Here is a 14,686-nt window from a genome sequence, read left to right as displayed (position 1 = left end):
TCTGATGAGGGGGAGTCTCGGGCTCACTGAGAGCAGTTCTCCCTGAGCGGCGCAGCTTGAATTCACAGCAGAGCTCGGCATGAGCAGACGCCCACATACAGGACAGAACAGCACAGCACAGTATATCAGCAGGTCACTCACTGTGGGCTGTGCCGACCGGGGGCCTGATGGCTGGATCTCGATGCAGGTTTAAGGTCAGCCAGACACACAGCCAGTGCAGAGGGCTTTACAAGCTGAACAACATGTTCTCGAATAAGGAAAAACTCAACCTCGCGTGCCCGGAGGTAGCAGCAGAGGAGGCGCGATGTGGTTCAGAGGAACGTGATGTTACAGGAAGGAGACGACGTACAGAACTTGTTATGAGTTAGTATCGATCATCGGAAGTTAAAGAGTCTCAGGCAAAATTGTCCAAGTGAGAACGATCTGATCTACCTTTTGTTTAGATCCTCCAGTTTTGTGTTCAGTCTTTGGCTCATTCTTGTATCATTTTTGTTTTATTGCTTTTTGTGCATCTGCTCTTGAAAAAAAAGTGCAACTCTGTTTTTGGTGCAGCAGCAAAATCACAGGATGTAGAATAAAACCAATAAAAACAAAACAAGTGCCTCGTGCACAAACTTTAAAAAAATAATTAAAACAATGGGATCATTACTGCTGCTGCAGATCCTTCTGATAGCGGCTGAAGGGCTGGATTACTGTTTAGTTTTTCTCTATTGACCTCGAACACATTCCTCCCACTGTCTTTGCACTGTGTCACCCTGTGGTCTTACTCACCGGGGCACAGTGCACGGATGTACTTGTGCGACTGTGTGTTTTCTGGGAACACAATATCAAAGGATAAAATAAAGGTATCCGACTAAGATTTTAAGACCGGGTTTTAACATTAGGTTGGCCACCTGAAATGAAAAATTCAACACCAGATGAAAAATCGCTCATTACCGACTCATCCTCATGTGGATAGAGCATAAGGGGAAGTTTTCTAATCCACATAATATTTTGTCGCAGCGTTCTCCTAAACAGCGGAGGTAGAAGGGGACTTGTTAGATAAAATGGCTCCATACAGCTCATCCGGTATAATCCCAAGTCTCCCCAAATATATTATTTTCAGCGTTGAAACCTGACCTCCCACCTGCATGAGGATGAGATGAGACTGGCTGCTTTTCATTTTTGGGTGAGCCTATCCTTTGAGGCCTCATCATCATCACTTTGCAACGAGCTTTACTCTCGCATATCTCACGCCGTTTAGAAATGAATCAAATGACCACAGGCTAACAATTCTCTAAACCTGGGGCCGCCATGGGCCATCAGGGGCCGTCAGGGTGGGGGTGGGGGTTCCCCACTTAGCCCAGTTTTCAGCCTCGGGAGTGATAATCTCTTTCAACATTAATCTCCATGTCTACTTGTTCACATGAGTTCACATTTTCCACATCTTGTCTTAAGACAATACTCAGGTGCCCATATTTACATTGGAGCAATGGTCTCTGTAAACCTTCTTTCCATACTTGGTTCCCTGCAAAAAAAAAATCCATTCTGAACTTTACTCAAAGCCGATACAAGGCTTTACCAGTCCGACAAAACAAAATCAAGTGGATATTTTTCTATTCATTTCCTATTTGTATCCACTTTCCCTGTGTTTCCCTGGGCAGTGTTTACATAAAGAGCCGCAGTGGAAGAAGAATGAGCCTGTCGAAGCCTCATATGTAGGTGGGCATCTCCTCCGCTGGAGTCGTGTTAAGGAAGGATTCCCTCGCAGCCTCTGTGAACAGAAGAACAGATCAGGATGACCAGTAATGGTATCGGTTGAGACAGACTTGAAAAAAATGTGAACCTGTCCTTGAACAGTTTTCACAAGCCTGTTATGGAACAATTTTCCCTGTCTCGTGAATTCGTGAGAGGGTGTGTGTGTGTGTGTGTGACTGTAACTGGTATTTTTTTTTTTTTTTACAACAGGCCGTCATTTTCCGAGAGTCACTTGCCTCTTATGGATAAAACAATGCCAGCTTGAATATAACCATAAAAGCCACATGTTGTCAGTGACGGTCACTGTTTTGAGAAATGATCAGGTTGGAGCAGGAATACTCCTCTAACCTGATATTTGCCATCGAAAGCTACTCTTGGAATTGTGATAACCTCTTGGAAACATGAATGATTTGAGGTCACGTTACATGACTTACCTCTGGATGCAATTTCCTCCGAAAAACCACGCATATGGGTAAATGTTTTTCACATCCCTTAATGATAATGTGACCGTGATAAGAAGCACTGGGAATAACAGGCGCGTTTACTTCCCTCTTCCTCCGTACATGACACAGAGAGTTTCCACAGTCAGGGCCACGGGGCCAAAGATGATTAGAAGAACGTGACTGTTTTGCGGTAAAGCTATAAAGATAAGTTGATAACCCAGTCTGGGTTACAGTAAAACCATAAAATAGGTCCTCGTAAGATTGTAAATCAATTTTCCTTGTGTTTACCTGCTTTGTTTTGAAGTCCTTTTGAACCGTACCTGCCAGGCCCAGATATGACCTCTGTCTCCTGTTGACTACGAGAAGGCCGGCTAGACCCAACACCGTATAAACTGTCTGACGTGTTTGTGGTACAATTTACCAGCATTCAGATTTATTGCAGTGTACATCTCACGTGAAGAGGCTCAAATACAATATGCAAATAAGGGATTACACATGTTTTCGCTAACATGCATTCCAGCCCTCCCCATATTACCTTAGCCCATACTGGGTATAAGCTATTTATTTATGTAGTTATTATTCGATGGTGACCTTGAAGAGAGGACACAGGATGGGGAGTGTAGGCGTGCTTGCTCCAGGAATCCATTCCAACAATTTAATACAGTAATTCGCAGTAACACACGCTGCCAAGGGTTTTCACGTTGGAAAAAAGCACCCTGAGGTGTCTGGGGTCTTCGTCACCGTCCCAGAAACCATAAGCTAACTAGCTAGCTACTGTAGAACAACACAACTAGCTTTAGTGTTCTTTTGTTATTTCAGCAGCAAGGATGGACAAAGAAAATCTGGAGGGACACCGGCCATACAACAACATGTGATAACCTATTAGCTACTGTTAGCATGCAACCACTTCCTAGCTAACATCACTGTTTGATCGCGTCCAGGGTGTTTCATTTACAGGCTCATATACGTTTTTTCAAGATGTGCGTTTATATTCTAGCATTTTATTGATGCCTTTCCTATCACACGGTGTAACACAATCAAAAACTAATGTAAGCCAGGAAGTGGTCATATGCTAACGTTAGCTGTTGTCTAACATTAGCGAAGGGGCCACCAAATATGTTGTTTTATGTTGAAATACTGCCCGTTGTCCTTCCAGTTTTCTCCTTTCCATTGTGTTGACATAAGCTGATCAATCGGGATGCAGTGAAATGGAAACAGTCTGTCGGATTCCCGACATTTATACAACTTGGAACACAACAGTATGGCGTTACAGCTTCACACCCCGAGCGCTTTGTCGCAGGAAAATGGCTGCCATGGGAGTGTTTTTTATTATATCACATTTTCATGGCGTGGCACATTATTGGGATGTACATTTACACATCCTATATAAAATCAGTGTGAACAATTAGGTCATTTAGGTACTAATGTGATGCTGCATATATATCATCTACTGAAAAGTAAATACTAACTGAAACTTAATATCTGAAACAATAACGCAATAATGCATTTGACTTATTCTTCTCCGTTAATACTTATTTGAAATCTGCAACAAATTAACCTAGTTTCAATGCCTAAAGTCACAATATACTACAGCGATGATTTTACTGCTCCAAGTCCCCTCCCCAGTAAATGAAAAGGGCAAGTTTAAGGCTTCACGGAGGTTAACCTCTTGGTCACCGTGAAGCCTTAAACTTGCCCTTTTCATTTACCCCCACCACATCACAGCATGTCCTTATTTCACCTCTAGCTGGGGACCTCATGTCATTCACCTTTCCCTCTTTAGGCTCACACCACCTGTCAAATTCTTTAGTTTTTCGCAATATGATACCATGTCAAGTTTCAGACTTAGTGTTACCCTCATGACCAATTTTTTTTTTTTTTTTTTTTTTATGAACCATTCCTCTCATGCCACATCACCTTACGCCTATACAGAAGAAATATGAAACTGTCGTGATAATTCGCTGAGGACATTTACATCATGTTCCTGAGACAATGAACATTTTGACTTTGACTTAACATTTTCTGCCCCTTATAGGAAATCGTCTATAATCTAGTAAATGTGCCACCTTTCTGCACAGATGGTAGAAAACGGTTAGTCTGCTTCTCATGACCCTTGCTCACAAGATGCATCCCTATGGGTTTAGCCACTCTCCAGCTACAGCCCTGACCTAAGGGTAAACGCATTTGTTATATGTTTGTTAACGTCTCGCATTTACATAGCCAGAGGCTGCCAAAGGTCCCTTCAGGAGCGATGCAGTTCCTCCTAACCTGAGTGCCCCGCAATAATTATAAGCTCAGCCATTCACACTGATGGAACAGCCACTGGGAGCAAAGTAGGGTTCAATATCTCAAGGACACTGCTTGACATACTCTACCCGCCGCCCCCATTATAAACTGAACCTACAGCTAGCCATCCAACCTGGCTGTGTTCACAAGGAGGCACAGTGGCGCTAAATGCTAACATGCTGACATCACAACAGTGACACGCCGGTGCTTAGCAGGTAAAATGGTAACTGGGTCGACCCTCTTCTTTCAGTGTGTTAGCATGCTAATGTTAGCTTATTAGCACTAAACACAAAGTATAGCTGAGGCTGATGGGTCATTAGATTTGCAGGTATTTGGCCAAGTACTGGACAAATTAACCCTCATTTAAAGGTCCCATGTTATGAAAAACACGAAGATCAGTACAAAGCTTTGCTTCGACACTGACCCTTGTAAAAGGATCAGTCCCAACCATACCGGACCCAGCGACTGCACCCAAGCCAAGTATGGTGAAGTCAGTTGAAAATTGGCTAACTAGTTAGCTCTGCTTTGGTCCGCTACGCAATGGCGTTTGAAGCCAGTTTAATTAATAATATTACGATGGAGCTTGGCTGTCACGGTAAAAAGTCTGGAAACGTGCAGACTGGAGACAGAGAAGATGCGAACAGTGTCCAAGAATTTGGAGACTGTGTTGGAGACAAACACAGCTTTAGCCATTAGCCATTAGCCATACATGATTGTAATTCTAACAATTCATAGAACAGACTAACATTATTCAGACACACTAACCATTCAGAAATGTCCTGCTGCAGCCGCAGAGTCTGTACTTCTTCAGGAGCCTCTCTTTCTGGGTCCGATTCTGTGTCAAACTGGTATGGGTGGACGAAAGCATCTCCGCAAGCCATAGCGATACATACAGTATATACATCCACCATAACATTAGCATATGCTACCACAAGCTTAAGAGGCATCCTGTTCCTGAGAGGTGCATGTAGCAGGCAAGGCAGGACTTGACAGACAGAGCTCATTAGCATTTAAAGGTGCAGGCACAGAAACAGCCTGCTCTCAGCAGTGCTTACTTGAGCGACTTTTAGACAGCTGAAATTCACCATGGATGGGTTTGGGGCAATGCATATCAAATACAGTGTTGTTGGACAGCTGTGTGAGATTAATGAAAAACTGTATAATATGGGACCTTTAAAGACTCAGTTTTACTTCTGCTTTCTCTTAGAACTGATTAATTTACCCAAAATTAAAAAAAAATAAAATTAAAAAAAAAAAAACGACAGTCAAACGTTGGACTTGTTTTTTTTCTGTTTTGTTTTTACAGTCAGGAAGTCTCAGCAAGTTAATTCTTTTTATTTAAAAAGATGCACTCAGATGTTGCAGACGTCCATATGAATTATTGTCTAGACCTGACCTTTCTTGCAGCCATTTATTATAATGCCATCCTAAGCGTTAAAAACAAGCCTAATCCTTTTTTTTTTCCATTTACTGACCATGTAGACGTCCCCCCCCCAAAAAAAATGTCAGTAGTTATTAAAAGTGTAATTAATTGACACCGACACAGTCATCACCAAGCCAGTGTACACACGAGGCTGCCCGCAACGTAACACTGTTTGTTAACGTCAGACAATGGAGGAGTACCGATTTCTGCCTCGGGGACTCGGCAGCAGAGGTTCAAAATATTATTTGTGCTCGCTAGTGTTGGAGTAAATGTGGGCGGAGTGAAGGCACAGTCAACATTGTGTCATTTTATGACTTGCCTGCACACAACAGCTTCCCAGCCTCCCTGCTCACGTGTATCCCTCCCCAGCCTCAGCAGCAGCTTCACCCATCCGGCCGAAATAACTTACTGTCTCTTATTACATTTCATCCAGCCACCCACTAAATCTTTGACACATTTATAAGAGGTTCATGGGTTCCAGGCAGGGGAATAAAACTGCTTTTGATTGTATACCTTCTCCTTCCTCAAAGCACTCACAGCCCAACGCCCAATAAATGACTTTGCTGATATGATACAGCAGTATTTGTGTTTGGGTTACTAAATAACCGAGTCAGTTAGGCAGCTGTTATTGCAGAGACGCGCTACTGCTAATGGGCGCGGAGCCATTAGTCATTACCATAAAATCAAACGAGCAATCAAATAAAAAGTCTGGCACATTTCTTACAAGTCACCTTTATGAGCAGGGGCCTCTTCCTGGTGGATGTGCGTTTGTTATTTTGATGTTTATTTCCTGGAGTTGAACAAAGAAAAAAAAAAAGACAAAAGAATGAATGTTTCTTGTGAAACATTCGAGGAAAAAGCTCTGCTTCATTGTGATCTCATCACCTGAGAGCAAACATTGCACAGTCCATTCCAACACTGGCGACGTGCATCTTGGGAAAGTTTCCAAAAGCACACTTGCACCTAACCAAACGTCTCTGCTGGCTGCTGCTCGTGCTGATGCGCCCCACTGTCCGGCAAACAGGAAGTGGACCTGTCGCCATGGTAGGAAGATACTCCCGCATCGCCACCTGGCACCTTATCACTGACTAAATGGAAATGTGTCCTTTATATGCATTGGCCATCTTAAGCATACAGGCTCATGCAAAAGCTGTGCGGCTTTGTGTGTCTTTTGTGTTCGGTGTCCAACGCAGGGGGAGTAAAGCCGCATCAGCCAGTTTGCATTTAGTCATTCTGGAGGGGAACTTTTTTTCATTTTTTTTCATAAGAGAGCAGGCGTGAGATACAGTCGACCAGGAAAAGAGACGCAGCTGTCAGGAGAAGGATTTATTACCCTGTTTGTGTTTGTATATTGAGCTGTAGGTGAGGCATATTTGGTGGGGGGGGGGGAGATGTCAACATAGAAAGTGAGCGGGGGGAGCGTCGAGAAGCCGAGAATGTGTATTACCCTCCTTGAAGTCTTCCTGCCCCCCCCTTCCTCCACTCTCCACCTCCAGACACCACCTCAAGGCCGAAACACTGTCATTTGCATAAGGTGCTAAAAAGGGAGCTGACAGAGCAGGGCAGGTGATACCGGCCAACGGACACAGAGGAAGGAGGACCTAGAGCTGACACTGAAAGCTACTACACACCCACTGACTGACACACACACACACACACCTGTGACTCCTGTATCCAGACCAGTACAGAGGAGGACACTAGCCTGGGCAGAGGCACAATTAAAACCCAGAACTCCCTGCTGGCATCATAGGGGAGAGCTGACTTTGACTTCAGAAAAATGCATTTTCCAGTGCAAAAGGAGTGAGCTGAGCCGAGCCCGGCCCTGAGAGATAAAGAGGATCATCTGACATCTTCCTCAGTCAACAGGTAAACTGAACCTTTGCTCTAAATGTTACCTGAAAGCCTTTGTGCTTTTTTTTTTCTTGTTGTACCTGCTTGTGGCTTTAAAAGGCTTTAAAAAGAAAAACATTTGCATTTTCTTTTCAAGCGAGGACCATAAATATGAGCAGAATCCGGTAACACAAGCAGGTTTGTTAGCAGCGATGTAACGATTAACTAAAGTTTAATTAACTATACGTTTGCCAGTTATTAGTGACGTTTATTAGAAAGTATTACCCAGAGTCCTTTTGAGAACAGCAGTACTGTGAGTGAAAAGGCAGCCTACTGCTAAAACGAAACAATAAAAGCCCATCATAGACTACATTCAGTTACAAAATTGTGTTATTTCCTTAACTTTATTCAGTTGCAAACAAATTGGACAATGCAGGTGGGTTACATCCATTGCAAGGTGGAGGCAGGAAGCCCAGTAGCAGCTGCACCACCGACTAGTCACATTTCAGGAGTAGATCTCAGTAAATTCAGTTTAGATTCCCTCATTATGTTGTGTTTACACATGTGCTGTCTATACATGCTCAGTCAACAGCAGGTTCAGTTAAACTGTCTGCGGCAGCCCCCCTCTCCCACTCCTGCACTGGTTCAAACAGCGGGTGGATCGGGTTTCATTTACTTTTCAGGCTGAGAACAGGTCGGGCGGCATTTGCTTGGACGGCAGCTGAGCCGACACAAAGGGGCCGAGAAAAAAAAGACAACGACAGCATTTTTACATGAGGCTCGCAAACAGCGCCTTAATTTGACAAACAAAACAGGTCTTGTGACTGACGACCCGCGATCCGTCCTCAAGTGGGTCACTGGGACGTGAGGAGAACATGTGCTGCTGATAGAGAGGAGGGACCATAAATTGAAGCTTGAGGCAGATTACTGTACAAAGGCAATTAGGCAATTACATGCATGTGAGGTTCATATTTTTGGTTCAGCGACGACTTAGTCTGGGTTAATATATGACTCTGCTGCACACTCTGCGACCCCTGGGTTTGTCCCCATAGAGACCTCTATGGATTTCTTTTCCTCCACCTGGACTCTGTACAGTATCTTTTTTTTTCACCAGCTCTCCGGTGGCTACATGCGATGATTGCTGGGTCGTGACAAATGTCAAAAACGTGCTGTAACTGTCACACAGTTCAAGAGAACTGTAAAGTGAACGAACTGGATCAAGCTCAAGTTTGCTCACACAAGATAAACATCAGCCACCACAAACTACCCGTTATGCCGGAATTAAACCAGGCTGTAGCAGCAATACCCCTGAGTGTGTGGAAGGGTGCTTTTACTTGCTCGTGTATTCAACGGTTCATTTGTACAAGAAAATGTAATTATTTCCTTTTAAAACATACACAGTCTGCCTCAGTAGGTGCAAGGTGTAAGAAATTGTTGATCACCAGAGCGTAACCACTTGCTGCTGCTAACTGTAGTGGCCTTTAGCTCGTTAGCTCATTTAGCAGTGCAGTTGGCGGTTTGGACTGGGAGCTCAGGGACCAGTTAGCGTTTATGCTGCGTGCACAGGAGCTTGGACTGGGCCGTGGCTAGCTGGTTAGCATGCCGGCTTCAGTGCAACACACTGCAAAGGCACCACAGTGCTGAAACTGTTATTTCTTCACATTCTGTTGATGCTTTCAGCACTTTTTTTCAAACTGAACTTCTTACATATCGCCCCTTTAAGAGCCGGAAAATAGATCTGTTACCAAATTCAGTCCACACCAGATGACAAGGACACACTATCACGTCCTCCCACTTCACACTCAGTTCTGTCTGGAATGTGTGAAACATTGTCACAGGGTCAGGTTATGATGTAAACAGCATATTTTGGCACTTGCAAATATAGATAGGCAGGAATTTAGACTGTACTCCTTGCGGTCCCAACCAGCTGTTGCAATAAAAGCCTTTAAACAAAGAGAGAAGCTCAATGTGTTCAGCATCACGAGGAACACAGATCTGCTCCGGGGAGACACATTTAGATGTCACACAGGACAGGTTATAATATTACCTCTCTGTTTTTATCGCTGCACTCCAAAACAAAGGTCACGCAAAGTTGCTGTAAACAAATTCTGAACCTGATGATTTTATTATAACCGCAGGACCTGGTGTTTTATTGTCCACCACTCAAGCAATAATTAGGAGGGCATCAAAGCACAGCCTGAGGCCGCCGCCACAACTGCTTTCACCTCGCTGGCTTTCGACAATGCGAGCCTGTGAGGCCGTTCAGTTTTCGGCTGGTTGCTATTGACTTAGCACTCGTTCCACAGGTAACACAGCCCCAGGCTTCAGAAACGGTTTGTCTTTTTAAAGACATTAAGCCTGACCTCAACAGACGGCGAATGATGTGGAAGCATTTACTGATTAACTTAATCTGAGCCTTAATGCGTGTGAATGAACACTTTGCGTAAATAGTGGCTGAGCTAAAGCTGCCAATATGTAAGTGGACAAAAATGATAACAGAACAGTAGAAGAGAGCAAATGGTGGTGTCGGCTGCTGCCGGCGGTGCTTCAGTCCTGCCTGTTCTGATACATAACGACTTGATTTAAACAAACTGACCATCCAGATCGTCAAATCAAGTGAGTGGTGAGGGATTGACACCCCCGTTTATTATTCCAAATAATTGTAGACTTTTTCAAAGTCTGAACTCTTTCAAAATGAGAAATGAGCAAACATTTGAATGTCCGACAGATTTTTTAGTAAGCCTCGCCCTGTGACGCAGGTATTTGTCTTGCCAAGTTAGGCTTGGTAAAAAAGAGTTAAATATTACCTTTGTGTCAATGACCACACCCGATTCCAGAATTCCAATTTGAGCACCGGAGAAACCGAGTCTTGGCCGATGACTGGGGAGGGCTTTAAAACTGATAAGACAGGTGTAATTATACTCAAAAATGTGTCCTCATCCCACTAAGAGACGAGGGGCGAGAGTTGGCGGTGCAGGAATTTCAAGGGCAGATGGAGCGATTAGACGGAGAACAAGCGGGGACTTTGTGTGGATGGGGCAGTGCCGGGGCAGGACCAGCCCCGAGGGCACGGAGAGGAGGAACACCTGCGCTCCGGCCATCCTTCATCCTGAACACACACTGTCTCCTTCACATCAGGGGCCTTTAATACCTAACCCACGACGGCAGCAGGCAGGCCATTGGCATTAATATTCCTCTCATCCTAAAAAAAAAAAAATATGAGACGGTGGGACCAGACTCAAAAGAGAGCCGCAGTTTGGTCCTAAGCGCCTTGCAGACTTTCCAAACCTGGTCCAGGCAGCAGACACTGACCCAAAACCTGGTCTAATAGCTTCTATTCGCTTTGTGATATAGACCTACAGATTAGAACACATATGCTCAAAAAATCTAATCTACAAGGCAGCCTGATGACCAAAACAATCTTTCATCAGCTGCATGATGAGAAGGGCCCCAGGAACACCCTGTGCTAGCTGGTGCGCTGTGCATCAGCATGCTTTGCTATGCTTCATGCAAAACTTCCAAATACCAAACCCCTTTGAATACAGTGTGAGCCAGCTGTTGCATGCAGCTCCATGCAGCCACAGATGAGGTCTTGTTAAAACTACATGGATTAGATTGTTAAAATATTCTGGTGTTAGATAGTTTCAGGAGTTAGTTTGTCAGTTCCACTGTGGAGAAATGCTATCAGTCACCGCTGCCTGGCCCATGGGATGCTAGGTAGCAGTAGGGTTAGCTGGTTAGCACGCTAATGGCAGTAGATATCGCTGCAACACAATATGTAAATGTCATAACATCAAAACTGTTATTTCTTCACACTCCTTTGACAAGTTTAGTTTTTTTTCTTCAATGTTTTCAATTAAAATCTTATATATTGTACCATAAAAGCAAAAAAAAAAAAAAAAAGGTGTCTCCAGCCTTGAAGGGTTAAAAGAGTTGGGAATGTCAGTAGCTCGAAATAGCTGTCAAGATAACACCAAAATTCACCAAATATCGTCTGCTTAATCCTTCTTTATTTTCTCCACCTACATTGATATGAAACATGTGAGCAGATAAGTCCTGCAGAGTGCAGCGATGCATGCGAGACAATGTGTCCTTTATCATCAGTAACACTATGTTCCCCGAGACTGCAAGGACAATAAAGTTTAATCAACTCTGTGCTCAGGCCACAAGCAGCCCACTGTCACCATGTTTTACTTTTACAACGCCTCCATCATTTATTTGGCGTGCGACGCTCAGCAAACGGTGCTCGTTCACGACGGGGACACTGAGTCATCCGCTGGTCAGACACAACATCACAACATTACAACACCAAACTTTATCAACAGAGGCTCCAATTTTTGGTCAATAGAGGTTCTTAATTTACTTGAACATATCTTGGGCCTGAGCCTAGGATTAAAATGTCTTTAGGATTCGCAAATATTTCATAGTGTTCCCTTAAGAACACTGTGTCAATCTAAATAACACTGAGTCCACCTGCTGAACATCACCCACACTGATACAGGGGTGGACGTTGTCCGTTCCCTTTCTGCCTGGCACGTCACTGAACTGACTCATTTGTTTGTGCTGGTTGCTGTTGCTTTGGTAAACCACCAATATTACTCAACACATTTGACCCATTTTCTTTGCATCCCATTCAGTGGTTGAATTACTCATTGACTGACGCAAATCCTGTCAGCTTAGCAGTATTAGTTGTGCTCTGTCTGAGGGCCAAAAAAAGTTCAAGGAATGGCGAAAGTTCAACCCTCAACTGGGCTGTATAGAACGTGCACTGATCCGCTGATATCCTGTCGACGGTTATGACCACAAAAAACTGTTTGCACCTGCTTGTGCAGTTATCTTGATGCCAGATACCAACTGGAATATCAAAACTAATCTCTACTTTTTCATTTGTTCCCTTTTAAAGATAGTCCAGAAGTTAACGACAGACGAAGGGAGAGGAAGGGAAAAGGCCAGAGAGTCCAGGGGGAGACTTGACTGAAGATGGAACAGCCTCCGCAGATTTGGCACACACAGGTCGGCCCTCAGGACGTCACTGGGGAGATGCAGAAGAAGGTGTCTGTCGTCAGTGTCAGCCAGCCAGAGTGCTCCATCTGCTACAACACCTACGACAATGTCTTCAAAACACCCAAGCTGCTGGACTGCACCCACACCTTCTGCCTGGAGTGCCTCTCCCGCCTCATGGCCGTCTCGCTGGCTGACCAGGACGGCGGCGGCGCTCACCTCTCTTGCCCCTTCTGCCGTCACCCCACCACACTGCCCGAGGAGGGACCCCCGGCTCTGACCACTAGCCGCGAAATCCTCTGCCGGCTGCCCAGAGACCAGCAGCAGGAGGAGGACGTGTGGATTGAGGGGCAGAAGCTGTGCTACAATGGCTCCAGGAAAGGCAACGGCAACGGCGCCCCTGACAGTCCCACGGCCCTCTGCATCTGCATTGACATTGGGGCCAGCAAGGCAGTGGACTCTGCCATCCAGTCGCGGCCTCGGACTGTTGGCCTGCTGGACCGGCTGGCCGACTGGAAGAGGATGGTGCTCTTTGTCGTGCTCATGGTGCTGCTTGTTGTTGTCGTGTTGTGGCCGCTGCAGTGCGCGTTCAGCACCGGGAACATGCGCTGTTTGCGGGAGAACCCTGAGCCCACTACCACCACAATGATCACCACGACTTTCAGACCGCGCGTCTAGACTGACTGTACATAATATTGTGTGTGGGACATTCCTAATACTGTAAATTGTTTGACATTTCACATTTCATAAGTGCTAATTACCACACTCAACACCTCTGATTTGAGTCCTAAAAGACACTGTGGCGGACCCCGCCAGAGGACAGAGATGGAAGGATGAAACCAACGCAGACTGCTGCAATTTTCACTGGAATAATGTGTCACATGCTGTCAGACATTACTTAAATTGTGCTGAATTTTCAAGTTATAATCATTAAAAAAAAATTCTGCACTTGGCACCTTTAACTCCACAACAGTTACACATCAGCAGAAGCACATCACTAAACTGTTCAAACAATGTTGTAAGGACTCTGAGGGCCGCTTTGCCCTCAAATCACCGACAGTGACACGAAACATTTTTGTTGCCCTCGAATCAACATCTGTAGTTTCAAATTAGGACTTTTTGGACCGACTGCGTTGTTGGCATATGTCATCTTGTTTGGACACGTCCGCTCAGATAACATGAGTGGGTTGATTATTATGTCAAGTGTGCAGTAGCATTGAAAGCCAAACAAGCCTGACATTTATTAATGAAATGTAAACTTTGCCTAGCAAGCATCTGGTTGGCTTAAGAACAACAAGCAGTTACGTTTACAGTAACAACAAGTGTGTCTGAAAGGAAAAATGAATGTTATCCCAATGTGCCAACTGAGAACTTTAACTTTGTATATCGTACATTTGATTGGTGTGTTTTGATATGTCCTTGTTTACAGAACTTTAATAAAAAAAAGCGAGATATCTGCTCAGATGCCTCTTCTGGGAGATAACACAACAGCCTCATTTCCAAGATTCACAATCATTTGATTGGGGGTTTTTTTTTGCTTGACATCATACTAACTAAATTTCCTGCAGCATCAAGTGGTGGTTCTAATCTAATCTGTCTGAACAGCAGGAGCTGTAAATGCCCTCACACAACACACAGATCCTGACGCGCTTGAGTGCAAATGAAAAAGATTTACTAGTGTCAGGTTCAAGTTGCCAAACAGTCGAGTCACTTACTGACCGCGGTTGGTCATTTCCTCCCCCGTCTGAACATTAAACATATGACAATGAAAGCAAAGTCCTCCTCCATCTCGAGAGGAAGTTGCCTTTAATTATTCCCGGATCAGGTGCGTCAGATAAAGGAAAAGTAAGGCTGTGGGTCCCCCCCCTCCCAGTCGCTCACTTGTGAGACACGGCTGATAAAATAGGAGTGGCCGTAATAAATGCACGACTTCCTGAAGCAGCGCTGAAACTGCCAGTAAACATGG

General features: G+C 44.6%; 1 protein-coding gene and 1 long non-coding RNA gene across 2 annotated transcripts; both read left to right on the top strand.

Moving 5' to 3' along the window:
- On the top strand, positions 1 to 2,009 carry LOC119022659. The gene is made up of 3 exons (XR_005076029.1): positions 1 to 194; positions 1,644 to 1,790; positions 1,948 to 2,009. It is a non-coding gene; the product is annotated as an uncharacterized LOC119022659 (long non-coding RNA).
- Positions 2,010 to 7,439: 5,430 nt separating this feature from the next.
- Positions 7,440 to 14,210, top strand: LOC119023500 (RING finger protein 223). Its single transcript, XM_037105483.1, has 2 exons — positions 7,440 to 7,755; positions 12,623 to 14,210. Exon 2 carries the CDS (start codon positions 12,700 to 12,702, stop codon positions 13,396 to 13,398), a length of 699 nt encoding a protein of 232 aa, XP_036961378.1. The 5' UTR covers positions 7,440 to 7,755; positions 12,623 to 12,699; the 3' UTR covers positions 13,399 to 14,210.
- The last annotated feature ends 476 nt before the right edge of the window (positions 14,211 to 14,686 follow it).

Source organism: Acanthopagrus latus, chromosome 7 (genome assembly GCF_904848185.1).
Source record: "Acanthopagrus latus isolate v.2019 chromosome 7, fAcaLat1.1, whole genome shotgun sequence".
Taxonomy (NCBI): Eukaryota; Metazoa; Chordata; class Actinopteri; order Spariformes; family Sparidae; genus Acanthopagrus; species Acanthopagrus latus.
The sequence above is the reverse complement of the archived record's forward strand: the minus strand, read 5'-3'. Positions and strand labels throughout refer to the sequence as shown.